Source organism: Ipomoea triloba, chromosome 2, assembly GCF_003576645.1.
Source record: "Ipomoea triloba cultivar NCNSP0323 chromosome 2, ASM357664v1".
NCBI classification, from domain to species: domain Eukaryota; kingdom Viridiplantae; phylum Streptophyta; class Magnoliopsida; order Solanales; family Convolvulaceae; genus Ipomoea; species Ipomoea triloba.
In genome coordinates, this window is record NC_044917.1 from 24,963,188 (window position 1) to 24,979,523 (window position 16,336).

A 16,336-nucleotide genomic window follows, 5' to 3' on the forward strand; every position below is an offset into this window, starting at 1 on the left:
AGTGTTTAATGACCTAATTGCACTTTTATTTTTGTTCACTGACTTAATTGCACTTTCAGATTACGTTCAATGGCCAATTTTAACCTTATTCCTTAATTCTATTATCTATTATATTAAATACGACTCAAATAAAAGTTTTTTATCTCAATTATCTTTCGCATTATTTAATTTACTATAATAGAAAATGATAGTCATCAATCCATTATGTATTGTGTTTGCAATAAAATACACATGGTAAACAAGTACAAATTAAATTTTCAAATCATAATTTTTCTTAATCGTATTCATGGATGATTCATTCATTCATGCATTCAAACGTTTACCCATAGTCACTTCAATTCATTAATTAGGCATCCAAAAGAAAGAAAGAAAATTCTATACAAATAAGTCTGGGTAGAATCATGATTCTCGTACATGAAGGTTATAATATTAGAGGATGAATGATCGAAGGGTTAGAAGGGGGTTTTTCTGTAATTTCATTACACATTGTATCTTGACGATTGTAACTTCCTTCTTGTATAAAAAGGAAGGATATTTCCTTCCAAAACAGATTTTCTGTTTTGCTCACCTACATTTCCAGTTCGTTCATGAAGCACCATCACTTCTCTCCCCTTTTCCGTTAACCTCCGGTTACTCAACATGGTATCAGAGCTTTATGTGATGATGAAAGATGATCATATGAGATTACTTTGGATAGTAGGTGAGGTGAACGGTGCTGGACAATCGAGTCACAGAAATAATCATGCAGTTTTCTTGGCATTCGTCTCTCCCTATTGGATCGCCTAGGGACTGAATTATCTCCACCTCTGTTCCTTGTATCATCATTTTCATGTGTATCAACTGATGTTTCCTGATGTGAGGATTGGTCAGTGATTGAGCCTTCTGTTTCTGTCTCATTGACTAAAGGAGCATGAGAATTCTGAGGGAGATCATGACTGCTGGGACTAGTTGGCTCCAACTGAGCTTGTTCATTGTCTGAAAATTGCAATCCCTTATCCCCAGGTTGTGTTTCATACTGCAAATGTGTTGACAAGGGTATGTTCAGCAAGGGAGGATTGAATTCTTGTGGCAACAATGTGTTTTGTTCTTGGAAAGGGAACTGCTGTTCATAGAAGGCTACATCACGAGAAACAAAAACAGATTTGTCAGAGATATCAAACAGTATATATCCTTTAGTATTTGCGGGAAAGCCTATGAAAATACACTTCCTGCCTCTCGGTTCCATTTTGTTTCTCATATTCGATAGAGTGGATGCAAAGCAGAGGCATCCGAAGACTCTTAAGAGCAGTAAGGTCAGGGTCCTTGTTGTGCAGCCTGTTGTAAGGAGTGAGTCCCTCAATTATAGGTGAAGGGAGTCTATTTATTAAGAATACCGCATGCATAACGCAGTGACCCCAAAATTCAAGTGGCAGGTGTGCTTGAAAGCGGAGAGTTCTTGCAACATTGAGAATGTACTGATGTTTCCTTTCTACCACAACATTTTGTTGAGGAGTATTCACACATGAAGTTTGGTGAACAATTCCTTTCTCACCAAAGAACTTTCTCATGTCAAATGCTGAACCATTATCGCTTCGCAGTACTTTGATTGGAACACCAAACTGGGTTAAAACAAAACTGTGGAACCTTTTGATTAGATCTCTGACTTCTGATTTCCTTTTCATTAAGTGCAGCCAAGTAAACCGTGAGAAATCATCCACTAGAGTAAGGAAGTAATGTTCACCCTTCATGGAACTCACTCCTTTTCATTACACATTGTATCAAGTCTGCAAGCTATCAAGATCCCTCTACGGCTTGAAGCAAGCGAGCCGTCAATGGAATGCCAAATTAACGACAGCTCTATTAAATGTCGGATTCAAACAGTCAAATGCTGATCCTTCTCTGTTCACAAGGGGGAAGGATGGTGATTTTTTTGCACTTTTGGTCTATGTTGACGATATACTAGTAGCAAGTGGCAGAATGGCACTCATCCAGGAATTAAAGGACTTATTAAACAAAGCTTTCAAGATCAAAGATTTGGGTGCCCTAGGCTATTTTCTAGACATTGAAGCCAGCAGCAGTAAAGATGGTATGAATATTTGTCAGAGGAAATATGCTCTTGACATTCTCAATGATGCAGGTTTTCTTGACTGCAAGCCAATTCGAACTCCCATGGTGCCTGGTTCTCTCCTATCTCCAAAAGATGGTACGGTGCTAAGTGATCCTAGCAGCTATCGAAGGTTGATTGGGAGACTATTGTACCTCACGGCAACTAGGCCAGATATCACCTATGTCGTGCATCATCTCAGTCAATTCGTGAGTGCTCCCACAGACAAGCACATGATAGCAGCCCACCGTGTACTTCGTTACATCAAAGGTTCTCCCGGCCAAGGTCTTTTTTATCTAGCAGAGGCTTCACTCAATCTCAAAGCATTCTCTGACTCAGATTGGGCATCATGTGCTGAGACTCGTAAGTCGGTCACAGGGTACTGCATCTTTATAGGAGCATCCCTTGTCTCGTGGCGATCAAAGAAGCAAGCAACGGTATCAAAATCCTCATCTGAAGCAGAGTACCGGGCTCTTGCAACGACAGCCTGTGAATTACAGTGGATCACATCTCTGCTTCGTGATATGCATGTCAGCTCTGCCAACCCTGCTGTGGTTTACTGTGACAACAAATCTGCTATAGCGATAGCCGAGAACCATGTCTTTCACGAGAGGACCAAACATATTGATATCGATTGCCACATCATAAGGGAACGAATCACTTAAGGCTTGATAAAATTGCTGTCTGTTTATAAAATTGCTAAAAAGAAAAATATTTGTAAAACTCCCTAAGTTGTAACAAGTCCTTGTGACAATTTGTTAGTTCAGCAAATAGTTCAAAAAACAAGTTATCTTATGATGTATTAGGTTTCTTATAGTTCAGCAGAAGAATCATAAGGCTTTAAGGACAACTTGCTGAACAAAACACTGGACCATGACAAGGAAGACAAGAAGAGGATTCAGAGTCAGTTACGAAGGCTTCAGACTTAACCGAATCTGGGCAAGATATATATATGAGGAAAATTTCCAGTGATTCGTGATGATCATACTGAATACAAAGATCTGAATGTGAAAGCTTCCTCATATGTGATATAACGAGATATCTTGACAAAGCTTACCTTTGATTCAAGATGCATCTTCTTCATGAAGTCTCGGGCAAGCAATCACTCTTAAAGCCAGTTGCACTACGATTGAGGGGGAGCCTCAATTCAAGAAGATCGGGAGATCAAGTATTCTTCAACTCTTCAAGGCTGAACTCTAGAATGGTGATGATGAAGATTTCTAGAGTTGCCGTGTGATTCTCTATTGTAAACTGGTGATACATTTTCAGTTTGATCAATGAAGAGTTGGGCAATCAGAGTGATGTCTCCCAGATGTAGGAATTGAGATTCCGAACTGGGTTACCAAGTCTTGGTGTTCTTTCTGCTTTATTATTCTGATGCACATTATCTGCTTAATTCTCTCTGCTCTACTCTTTGCACTAGATTAGTAAATAGTTAAAGGTCATCTAACAAATCTAGTAATTGGATTTAATAGTTAGAAGACTCTTTCACAATCTTAGACCTAGAACACGGAAGTCTAAGTTTTTCACTGTCCGTATCTTCCTTGAATCAAGTGGCGGATGGTTTCACTAAACCGTTAGCTTTACCCTTGTTTACCACCTTCACATCTAAGCTTGGTGTTCAAAATTTGCACACTCCAGCTTACCGGGGGGTATTAGAGGATGAATGATCGAAGGGTTAGAAGGGGGTTTTTCTGTAATTTCATTACACATTGTATCTTGACGGTTGTAACTTCCTTCTTGTATAAAAAGGAAGGATATTTCCTTCCAAAACAGATTTTCTGTTTTGCTCACCTACCTTTCCAGTTCGTTCATGAAGCACCATCACTTCTCTCCCCTTTTCCGTTAACCTCCGGTTACTCAACATATAAGTTTAATTTTTGACAACATCTTCTTAGTCAAGTTTGTAATTCATAATTTTCTTATTAGTGTAATTTATGGCTCTTATGTAGTTTGCATGTTATAACATTAAAGTCAGATTTATTCAATACATACCATTAAATAATAGTTGTGAATTCTTAATCACCCTTAAAAGATTATATACAAATATGATAATAAAGTCAAGGATTCCAGGCCACCAAAAGAACATGTCATGGACGGCAAGATGACTAAAAAGAAAACTCAAAGGTGTCCGCATGGGAAGCTCAACTGGTCACAAGGGTGAAGTTTGGGAGAAGATACCAGCACCAGGGATTGAGTCTCACCAACGACAGTGTGGGGGCAATCTCTCCAAGTGAAGGGACCTTCTTTTGCGCAGTCTCCCAGATGCTTTGTCGGGCGGGGTTGGAGATTCAACCTTTTGAGATAAGAGGAGAAGAAAACTCAAAAGGTGAACCGAATTTCAATTCTCTCTCTCATCTGTTAAATATTAACACTAATCCCTTCTATAATTTTAGATCTTTGATATGATCCTTTCAGAAAAAAAAAAGATCTTTGATATGATAAGCTATATTATAACAGTTAATTATACTATAATGAGTGATGTCAACTTTTAATTTTAATATTTACCTCATGGTAATATATGTTAATAGTTATTTTCGTAATAGATGAATAATATGATTCATTTTTTAATACATGGTTAGATTCATGGTATACGACGAATGAAAAGTGTTTTGTTATTATATTAAAACGTGAATATTATGAGGTAAAAATCAAGAAAGATAAATAGTATTATTCTATTATATATATATATATATATATATATATTTATTTATTTATATGTATGTATGTATGTATTGGATCAAATGAGAACAAGTCTTTAGGAGAGAAATAAGAACCAATTTCATGCATACATCTAGAAAAATCAAATGGATCAGATTAAATTAAAAAAAAATGTGGTGACATTTTCGTAATTCTCACCAACTTTATTATAAAAACTTGAACACTAAGGGTATGTTTGGTTGGATGGAAAATTTTTTCCATGGAAGTTGTTTTCTTTAAAGTGGAGGAAAATATTGTTTTGTGATGTTTGGTTCATGGAATTCATTTTTCAATGGAAAATGAATTCCTCAAATTTGAGGAAAACAAAATCCTTGGTTGGACCAAGGATTTAGTTTTCCATGGAGGATGAGAAGAAAAATTGGTATGATTGGACAAATTTACCCTTTGTGTTATTTTCTAATTATTATTACTTTTATTAATTTGTAGGGGCATATAGGTCTTTATACACATTATTCCTTACCATTTTAAATCCAACCAAACAACAGAATTTATCTTCCCAGCAACTTCTTTTCCACCAACCAAACAACATAATTTATTTTCCTGATAACTACTTTTCCACGTAATTTCACTTCCACTTCCCTTCAAATATTTTCCGCGAACCAAACGAGTCCTAAAATTTGTAATTCTTATACTTTTTCCAGGTTTGCACATTTAGTACTAACATTTTGCACATTTGGTATTAACATTTTGCATATTTAGTATTAAAAGGTTGCACCTGCAAAAATGTTAAAATGCTTTGCATTTAGAGTTTCGATTTTATAGTTTATGACTGAGATTTTGATTTTATTTGATTTAGTGTTCACTTTTTAATGCTTAAGGTCTAACATTTACAGTTTTGATTTAAAATTTATCTTTGTTGTTGATTTTATAAAATTTACCATGTTTGCATATTTTGTTGTTAAAGATTGCACATATAAGTGTTCAAGTTTACCTAGTGAAGTTGATAATTACGAAAATGTCACGGCATTATATTTTTAAAAATATAATCATATCAATTAAATTTTTATCGATATAAGACTGAGATTAGTTCTTATTTTTCATCTATGATGCTATTTCAACGTATGAAAAGATAAAAAAGTAAATAAAAAGTTTTATGATTCCCAATTCCCCAAAGGGATTAAGAAGTTTATAAAAAAATATATTGAATTCGTTATTAGCATATTATTCACTTCAAATCAGGAAAGGTAGGTGTATTTAGGGAAATTTTGAGGAAGCATTGCAACAACTTAAGTAGGTATCCTGTTGCGTTTTCAGTCTTTATCATCAGTGTCGACTATGACAATACCTTTTTTGCTAAGTTGCTTAATTGAGCTCTTTTTATAATGATATCAAGCATGTTAAATTTTACACCCCAAACACTAAATAACAAAGTGATTGAATCATAATTATCGTGCTTAAAGATTACAAATTTGATTCTTACTAACATCTTCTCAATCGAAATCGTTGCACAAGTTTACACGGACGGAATTCAAGGGTATTTAGAAAAAGTAAGTGATATAATAAAGAGTAAACTATGAAAAAAAAAAATATTAAACTCAAAATAATATGAAACGCTCATTACAACAAACAATTACGCCAATACTTTTTAGTTCATGTTAGGGCCTACTTTATCGGCTATTATTAAATTTGTTGATATATATCTATGCTTCTTAGAAGATTATTCTCACCGTGCTGGCAACAATTTTGCTCTTGGTGCTATATATAGACTTTACAATCCTTTTGCCCGGTTTATAGCTGCCCTCGTTTGTTTAAACATATATAAACACTACCTAATCCATCTTTGTTCAATGAATAAGGACATAACAGTAAATGTACACGTGATTATATGTTACATTACATTATTGAGTTTATTACCGAAATGATCCATTGACTATTGCGAAATTACCAATTTGGTCCTCGACAATTTTTTTTGTCCAATTACGTCCTCGACTTTGAAAAGTTTAACCAATTTGGTCCTCCGTTTATTTTGGTGTTAAACATCCGTTAAATCGGGACCAAATTGATAATTTTGTTATAGTCAAGAGACCATTTCAATAATTAATTTTTGACTGAAATGGTCCATTGACTATAGTGAAATTACCAATTTGGTCCCAATTTAACCGATATTAAACGGTAAAATAAACGGAGGACCAAAATGGTTAAAATTTTCAAAGTTGAAGACTTAATTGGGCAAGAAAAATTGTCGAGGACCAAATTGATAATTTTGCAATAGTCGAGGGACCATTTTGGTAATAAACTCTTACATTATTTTATTGCAAGTATTATTTACTTAGCTTGTTCAAAGTTGTGTCATATGTAACCATAATTGTAGTCACAAAAAAATGTAGAGTAGTGGTTGGAGACATTTGATACATATACGATAATCTAAAATATTATATATCAAAAGTATTGTCATGCATGCATCAATGTAGATAATTAAAAATAAATAAGTAATTTCAATATTATATTAAAAGATAGAGTTTTTTTATGGGTGGCGAAATAAATCCTCAGTCATTACTTGGTGGTGTGTACCGAGTAAATCTTGCTCAAGTGTAATAGCCTGCAAACCACTAGAGAAATAAATAACACTAGGAAGACCATGTTGAATATAATGAGATTGACAAAAATGGTGTTGATAAAAGTCAAACTTAGCTTGTGACCTTTTAGTAAGAAAATCATGCTCCACTTAGTTGATTACGGATCATCCATTTTTAAAACAAGTAATCATATCAGACTTTCTTGAAATAGTTTGCAATAAGATCGTTTTCTTTTAATAAATAAATAAATTATAACCTTAACTGTAAAATAAGTGGAATTGAAAAGGTCATTTTATTCATATATAGAATGGTAGGTGAAATGTCAAGGAGATACATATTGATGAGGTTGTATATCTATATATTGATGCAACATCTTGGAATTGAAGATTCATTTCTCACTTTGGTGGCTACTATATTGCCGTTGACTTTTTACTAACTTTACAAGACTTCAAAGATAATTGTTGGCTTCTTGTAAAATGTAATTCAATATTGCATATTGAAATTCATGTTTTGACAAGATAAGAAATTAATAGGTAATCCACCAACTACGTAATATTTTTGGATTAGAGGAAGTGATAAATCTACACAACAAAACATTATTGCATCTCAATATAATAGTATTCCTCGACCACAGGATGTCCAATCTCCTTCTGCTATCCTAATGACACGCCATCTAGGCGAAAGAATTCCTAACTCAATTATGTTCCCGGTAAACATTTGTCACCATAATCTCCCAATCCTCCTCCATCATCTTCCTGTACATGTGAATGATGTTAGAAAAATAACACTAAAATGGCATTTCAAGTGGTCATTTTGTAGTACAATTAAAAGTGGGGTCCACATCTGATTTGGGTCGGGTGAGTGTGGATTGAGGTTCTTCGTAGTTAGACGAAGATATCGATATATTGTACGCTCAAAATGGATAATGGGTGAATGAGAAATTAGTTCTCACACTAGATCCATTTGAGATGAAATTTGGGTGAGGAAAAAGCTTAAGTAGCTTTTGTCCCACATTGGTTGGGAAAGAAGATTTGCACCACTATTAACTTGTATATCATAGAGGCTCTTTCTCGCGCGCAGGAGGTGTGAAAATCAAATTCCAAAATGAAATTCCTTGTTATTAGTGGGGGAGGTTACATCCGAATTATAAATGTTGAGCAACAGATTTAGAACACACCTAGCAAGCAAAGCACACAACCACACTTATTCTTTCGTTCAAGCCACCTATGTTTCATCCCATGTTCTCGTTCGCCGGGTTCCAACTCTAGCACCCCGCAATGCAGTAAATAAGGTACCCGAGTTCATCCATCTTCGTCCCCTTGCTATTCCAGGTTTATTTTAACTTTTCGTAGGTTAATTTCCTGGTTATTTACCTTTCGTAGGTATTGTATTTTCTCCATTTTCTTGGAATTTTCGAGAATATACTCCTACAAATGATGTTCATCAAAGGACCCGATGTAAGTTATCACCTCTTATGCAACATTTTTTTTAAAAATAAGATTGCTCTTTAATATTCATTCCTTTAATGTTCATAAGTTGTTTTGAAGGTTATTTTCTGTATCCTAGTGAAATTGGGAATTGTTTGTGTGTTATATTGTCCAAGTGCTGAATTATCTACAAGGAACAACAAAGGAAGAATATTGGAACATTTTGGACAAGTTCTAGAAGAAAAGGGAATTACAAGGAAGAATACAAGTTGGAAAAGAATTGGAAGCTGCCTAATGGGCCAAGGCCCATCTACCTCCTATATATTCTACCTATTCTCTACAATTGAAGGTGGTTCCCTTACATAGTTCTAAACCCTAGCTAGTTTTATTTTATTCTCTTTATATTTCCCTAGCATAGTTTAGATTAGATTATTTAATTTCAAGCTTGGAATCTTGGATTGAAGTTGGATTTGTTCTTTATCAGTTAAGTTTCTCTTCCCTTTTAATTCTTGCAATGTTTATGGTTATTTGTTATTGCTTTGCTTTGTTTACTTTAACCATGCGTGAGTAATTCACCTATGGGTTTGGATTAGGGATCCATTGTTAATCTTGATGTTCAATTTGTGATTATTGCATAAAGGGATTGAATATTTTACTTAGGGTTTATGTTGATTTGGGGATTTCTTTCTACTTGTTATTGATTGATGGCCACAATTAATTGCTAGTCTAGGAGAGGGATTCATTACAACGAAAGTTTGATGGAGACCTCGAGCCTTACCAATTTCAGCCTAATTTTCCCGCTATAAAAGTAGAGGTAATTTTGGGGGCTTACAATGCTTAGGTGTTTAAGGTTATAATTGATGCATCACGACAGTGGGGCAATTGTAGCCTAATTCTTGTTATTGATTACGAAAGTAGCTGACTTGAATTCTTCAGTGCATTGCCCATAAATCCCTTGGTTAATTATTCTTTCCCTAATTCTGAGTTGTTTGGAATATCAAGATTACAATCCCCTAATCTGGCCCATACTTTTATCATACAGTTTACACCTGAATCAATTGCTTTCTTTTATTCCACATCTTTCAGTCTTTGTTGCTTGGATTCTATTAATTCATATACTCTAGTGCCTGGTAATTCACACAATTACGTGCCATAGCCCCAATCCTCAGCGGAACGACATTACACCCTCTTTTACACTCCCATCTATACATCATCACATTTTGGTTCAACCATTATTGTTGAATGATTTATTGTGAATAAAGAAATCCCTAGTTTAAGGAAAAAAATTAAATAAATTAGTAAAAATTTGAAAATTTTAAATATGTATTCCAAAGATATTAAAAGGTAATTTCTCGCTTCAATTTGCTGGGGAGTGGGTTATTTGAGTACTTTCATTGTCAACAAATCCCCCAAGTAGTTAATATGATTGGTTTCAAACTATTCTTTTTTATTTTTTCATGGTATTAATAAAATACTTGGTAAATAAATATATAACAGTATTTTGTATTATAACTTTGATATTTAATTACAAGATAGTGTAAAAAGAACATAATAGACAATGTAATGAATATCAATTGATGAATTTGAATGTACATAATCTTTGCATTAGAGAAAATAAAGACAATATAACTAATGAAATTATTTTTCTTATTTAATTTATTGATAATGAATTTTTTTTAAATAAAGACATTGTAGACACATAATTCTAAATTAAAGAAATCCACACGTATCATTTTTTGTTGTAAATACTAATTTATTTAATTTAAAAAGAGTAAAATAGAGTGATTCCACTTCTATTTGTTGGGTTATGTGAGTACTGATCTATTTATCAACCAATCCCCAAGTAGTTAATATAATTAGCTTCAAATGATTTTTTTTAAATTTTTTTCATGGTATTAATAAAATACTTGGTAAATAAATATATAACATTATTTTGTATTATTACTTTGATATTTAAATACAAGATATTGTAAAAATAAGATAATGGACAATGTAATAAATATCAGTTGATAAATTTGAATGTAAGGAATCTTTGCATGAGAGAAAATAAAGAGAATATAACTAATGAAATTATTTCTCTTATTTAATTTAATTTTTTGATGATGAATATTTTTTTTCAAATAAAGGTATTGTAGACACATAATTCTAAATTTAAAAAATACATATGTATCATTTTTTGTTGTACTAATTTATTTAATTTAATAAGAGTAAAATAGAGTGAGGAACTTAATTATGTCAAATTTGATTGAGATGAGGTTCGAACCTAAGACCTTTCTTATAGAAATTAATGGGTAAGTTAAAAGTTAATAGAATATTAACGGAGAAGAGAATATTTAACGGAAAACTTAACGGATAATCATATAATTAAGGATAAATTAGGAAATCTCAAGGAAAAATATAAATCTAAACAATCTGAACCATTCATTTGATTAAATAATTTGACCGCCATTTTTCTACCCATTTTAGGCCGAACTCTCTTTGGCTCTTATTAGTATAATAGATAGATATATGCTCATTATATTTTTAAAATATTTTGAGACATTGAAATGGACCTATAGTAAAATAAAATGGCTGGACATGCAATATATTAAAAATTAACATGTATTAGGGTCCATCTTGCTATGTGAATCCTAATTTACAATATAAGCACCGTACGTAAGAATGATAGGCGGCTATGCATGCTTGTGAAGAAGATTGGAAGAAAAGATGGCTTTCATTACTTATGCAAGTCCAAAATATTTTCAAAGAAAAGAAAAAGGTATTGCTATAAAGAGAGAGGAAAAAAAAAAAAAAAAAACCAGAAATTGTAACCTATCTAGGAAATTAAAATTATGAAAATGTTAGTTGTACAGAATAATACTTCTGGACTTGGGTGATACTCCAAATCATTTGTGATTTTTTAAGTACTATTGACCATATTACATGCAGTATCTGTTCATAACCTACTAAAGTTGAAGTCCAACGAGTCAATATCGTCCCATTGAGATTCAATCCCATGACCTTCCAATTGAGAAAGTCACTTCATATCGATTGAACACAAGGTCTTTGACTCCTATGTTATTAGTTAAGTGCAACAAATTTAATTTTTATGATTTTTAACGGAATCGTCATAACATAAGAAGTCAAAGGATAAAATTAACACTATTGTCGATCATAACAGAAAAACTAATGCATTTACTTCAATTCTCCCATCTTCCATTCTTTTTTCTTTTCTTTTTTTTTCAAATAAAAAAGAAAAAAAAATGACCATATTCTTGATTTTTCTTCTACCTAGAACTATCAATTTTCTCTTATTTATTATTACTTTTTTTTTTTTAATTGGAGGACTATCATATCATGTCTTGGACAAGGACAAATACTACCTGCTGGGACCAAGCTAAGATAGGATAACGATTATGAAGACTTGGGATGGAAGGTATACTTTTGCCTATTTGACTATTCAAAAGCCATTACATTGTAAAATTAACTCACAAATTACACCTAATAAAATCTTATGTAACAGAGTCGTTCAAAAGAGTACGCATTAATAAGAATCAAATTAATTAATTACAAATTAAAAATTATGTTCTATCCACTTCTTAGTTATCCCTTCCATGACTAGTGGTATATTATATATTTAATACTATTATTAAAATCCAATCCATATAATAGAGGGATCAGATAAGCAGCCATTCATATTATAGTATTCTTTATATTTATTACTAGTTTTACACGCGCATTGCGCGAATGGGTTAATGCCCAATATTTATATTTAAATAAATATTTGAAAGTATATCAATGCAAAATTATATAGGAGAAGTTTATACATAGGTAATTGAATGTCGAATTTTTTTATTTAAATATGTAACTCAAAGTATATGAATCCAAGATAATATAGGAAATTCTTTATAATTGTTACTAAAATAAATGTTTGCAACCTTGTAAAATCGATAGTCTAAATATTTGGTTTAAAAATGATAGTCTAAATAAATACTACTTTTAGTTTGAATTCTTCTAAGTGTTCTTAATTTTCTTTTGAGTAACATTGTCATTGTTTTCATCTTTACTATTTGTTCTCTTCCTTTTTGTTGATAGTGTATGTGTTATTTGCAATTCGGTTATTGTTAGTAGCATAGATGACAACGTCATGCAATGAGATTATGATATAAGAGCTATGTACTTTCCTTTAGGTGTTCTGCTTGGGGTTCATTTGGTTCAACCATAATGAGTTATTGTGGATAAAAAAAATCCATAGTTTAAGAAAAAAGATTAAATAAATTAATAAAAATTTGAAAATTTAAAATATGATGTATTCCAAAGATATTAAAAAGTAGTTTCTCACTTCAATTTGCTGGGTAATGGGTTATTTGAGTATTTTTTTCATGGTATTAATAAAATTCTTGGTAAATAAATATATAACATTATTTTGTATTATAACTTTGATATTTAATTACAAGATAGTGTAAAAAGAACATAATGAACAATGTAATGAATATCAATTGATGAATTTGAATGTACATAATCTTTGCATTAGAGAAAATAAAGACAATATAACTAATTAAATTATTTTTCTTATTTAATTTATTGATAATGAATATTTTTTTAAATAAAGGCATTGTAGACACATAATTCTAAATTAAAGAAATTCACATGTATCATTTTTTGGTTAACTACTAATTTATTTAATTCAATAAGAACAAAATAGAGTGATTCCGCTTCAATTTGTTGGGTTATTTGAATACTCTCTTTGCCAACAGATCCCCAATTAGTTAATATAATTAGTTTCAAATTATTTTAAATTTTTTTTCATAGTATTAATAAAAATAACTTGGTAAATAAATATATAACATTATTTTGTACTATAACTTTGATATTTAATTACAAGATATTGTAAAAATAAGATAATGGACAATGTAATGAATCAATTGATAAATTCGAATGTAAAGAATCTTTGCATGAGAGAAAATAAAGACAATATTACTAATGAAATTATTTTCTCTTATTTAATTTAATTTTTTGATAATGAATAATTTTTTCAAATAAAGGTATTGTAGACACATAATTCTAAATTAAAGAAATACATATGTATCATTTTTTGTTGTAGCTACTAATTTATTTAATTTAATAAGAGTAAAATATAGAGTGAGAAACTTAGTTATGTCAAATTTGATTGAGATGAGGTTCGAACCTAAGACCTTTCTTATAGAAATTAATGGGTAAGTTAAAAGTTAACGGAATATTAACGGAGAAGAGAATATTTAACAGAAAACTTAACGGATAATCATAAAAGTAAGGTTAAATTAGGTAATCTCTATTAATAATATTAATCTGAATTATCTTAACCATCTATTTGATTAAATAATTCATCTGAACCATCCATTTGATTAAATAATTTGACCGCCATTTTTTCTACCCATTTTAGGCCTAACTCTCTTTGGCTCTTATTAGTATAGTAGAAATTGCTTGAGGATATTTTGTCCAAATGTTATTTCTTGTGGATGTAATTAACATAATATATTTATATTTTATATTTAGTTCTGAGAAGACCATATAGGGGTTGTGCCATTTTAATTTTAGCATTGTCCCAAATAGTAGCTAATTAACAAGTATTGTGCATGTGGATTTCAATAATTTTCAAGACAAGCATAGTTAGACCTTTGTTCAATTAATGTTTTTAGAGTAATATATAATTAAGTATTTTTGTTTTAATGAAAAATAAATGTAAATATTAACTATTCACTAAGTTAAATGAATATTGTTCTTCCCAAAAGGTTGAATCCCCAACCCTAATGACCCACACGTCCGGGCTCGACAGAGCATATGGGAGGATGTAAATCATGGTATAGGCTAGACATTTGCTTACTCAATCCTTTGTTTTTTTTCCCAAACTTCGCATCTGCTGTGACCAACTGAGTTGCCAATGCGGGCAAATGAATATTATTCTATTTAGAGAAGTTGATACATTATTTAATTCTATTGCATTGAATATAACTCAAGACAAAAAAATTGAATTTCAAATATATTTGATATTATTATTATCTTTTTGAAAACTACTACGTATATTATTTAATTTATTATAATAGAAAGAGCAGTCATCGGCAAGTAGCCAAGTATGTATTGTTGTGTATAATAAAATTTCACATGTTAAATTAACCAGCACAAATAAAATGATTTAGTCATAGATTTTCTTGGTCATATTTATAGTTCATTTGTACATACAAGCATTCAAATACACAACTATATTTATTTCAATGAGCTTATTACCGAAATGGTCTCTCGATTATTGCGAAATTATCAATTTGGGCCTCGACAATTTTTCGTGCCAATTAAGTCCCCCGACTTCGAAAATTTTAACCAATTTGGTCCTCCGTATATTTTGTCGTTAAACATCTGTCAAATCGGGACCAAATTGGTAATTTTTGCTATAGTCAAGAGACTAAATTGGTAATTTTTCTATACTCTAGAGACCAAATTGGTAATTATTTTTTCACTGAAATGGTCCCTTGACTATAGCAAAATTACCAAGTTAGTCCCGATTTTAACGGATGTTTAACGGCAAAATAAATGGAAGACCAAATTGGTTAAAATTTTCAAAGTCAAGGGACTTAATTGAGCACAAAAAATTATCAATGACCAAATTGATAATTTTGCAATAATCGAGGGACCATTTCGATAATAAACTCTATTTCAATTTACCTGGGACATAGTTCAACTAGCTAATCAACCAACATAAAATAAGTATAAATTTTTTTTTTGTTATCAACCATATGATGTAGAATATATGCCAATTGGGATACATCATATCCCACGTTGTATCTCTTTTCAATTCATTAATTAGGAACCCAAAAGGTCCATATATAGAGCCTAAAATATATCCTAATGAAGTAAAAAACCTAGGTAGAAAAAAAAAAAAAAGAAAAAAAACTATTCGGCTATTCAAAAGCACTGAAGGAAAGAGTCAATATCGAGTCAATATCACCATATGGAGAGCAAAATAAATCAATAAACAAGTAATTTTCAAAATAAATAAATAATATAATATAATGTAAAAACCAAACAAGTAATTTGTCTTATGTTCCTAGTGGGTTACAAACTGACAAAGATTCAGCTTTTATTAGAAGTCTGCAATTCTGTACAGCATTATTGGCCAAGTTGAGTAAATTGATAATGTCATATTAGCTGTGTTTACTGCAATTTTTAAGAAAATAATTAAAATATTAATTAAAAAATTAGTAACCAAGAAAACTCACATTCACTGTGCGAGGCTATGCATGGAATAAATCATGCGTTATAGCTATAGTCGGTAAAGGATCAGAAGAAGGTAAACCAGTCTAGATTACTTTGCCTATAGTCATGGTTGCAGTATGCGCTAGGCGGGTGGTAGACTAGCGCCTAAGCGGTACCTAGGCGACGACCTATAAAAATAAAAAATTAATTCATGTGTGGGTGTATGTCATATTATATATATATATATATATGTATATATATATATCTTACTTCTCTTACTTATATAAATAAATAAATTTAAATATATATAAATAAAATAATAAAATTAACAAGGCCGATTTACTCGAGTTAACTCGGCTAACTCGGCCAAAATCGGCCCAGTC

At 31.5% G+C, this 16,336-nt stretch overlaps 1 protein-coding gene across 1 annotated transcript; it reads left to right on the plus strand.

The window, feature by feature from the left end:
• The first annotated feature begins 1,725 nt into the window (after positions 1–1,725).
• LOC116010963 (uncharacterized mitochondrial protein AtMg00810-like) lies at positions 1,726–2,748 on the plus strand. Its single transcript, XM_031250455.1, has one exon. It carries the CDS (start codon positions 1,726–1,728, stop codon positions 2,746–2,748), a length of 1,023 nt encoding a protein of 340 aa, XP_031106315.1.
• Positions 2,749–16,336: the final 13,588 nt, after the last annotated feature.

Excerpts from the sequence above, each read along its gene's own strand:
- LOC116010963 (XM_031250455.1), top strand. The coding sequence starts at position 1,726 with ATGGAACTCACTCCTTTTCATTACACATTGTATCAAGTCTGCAAGCTA.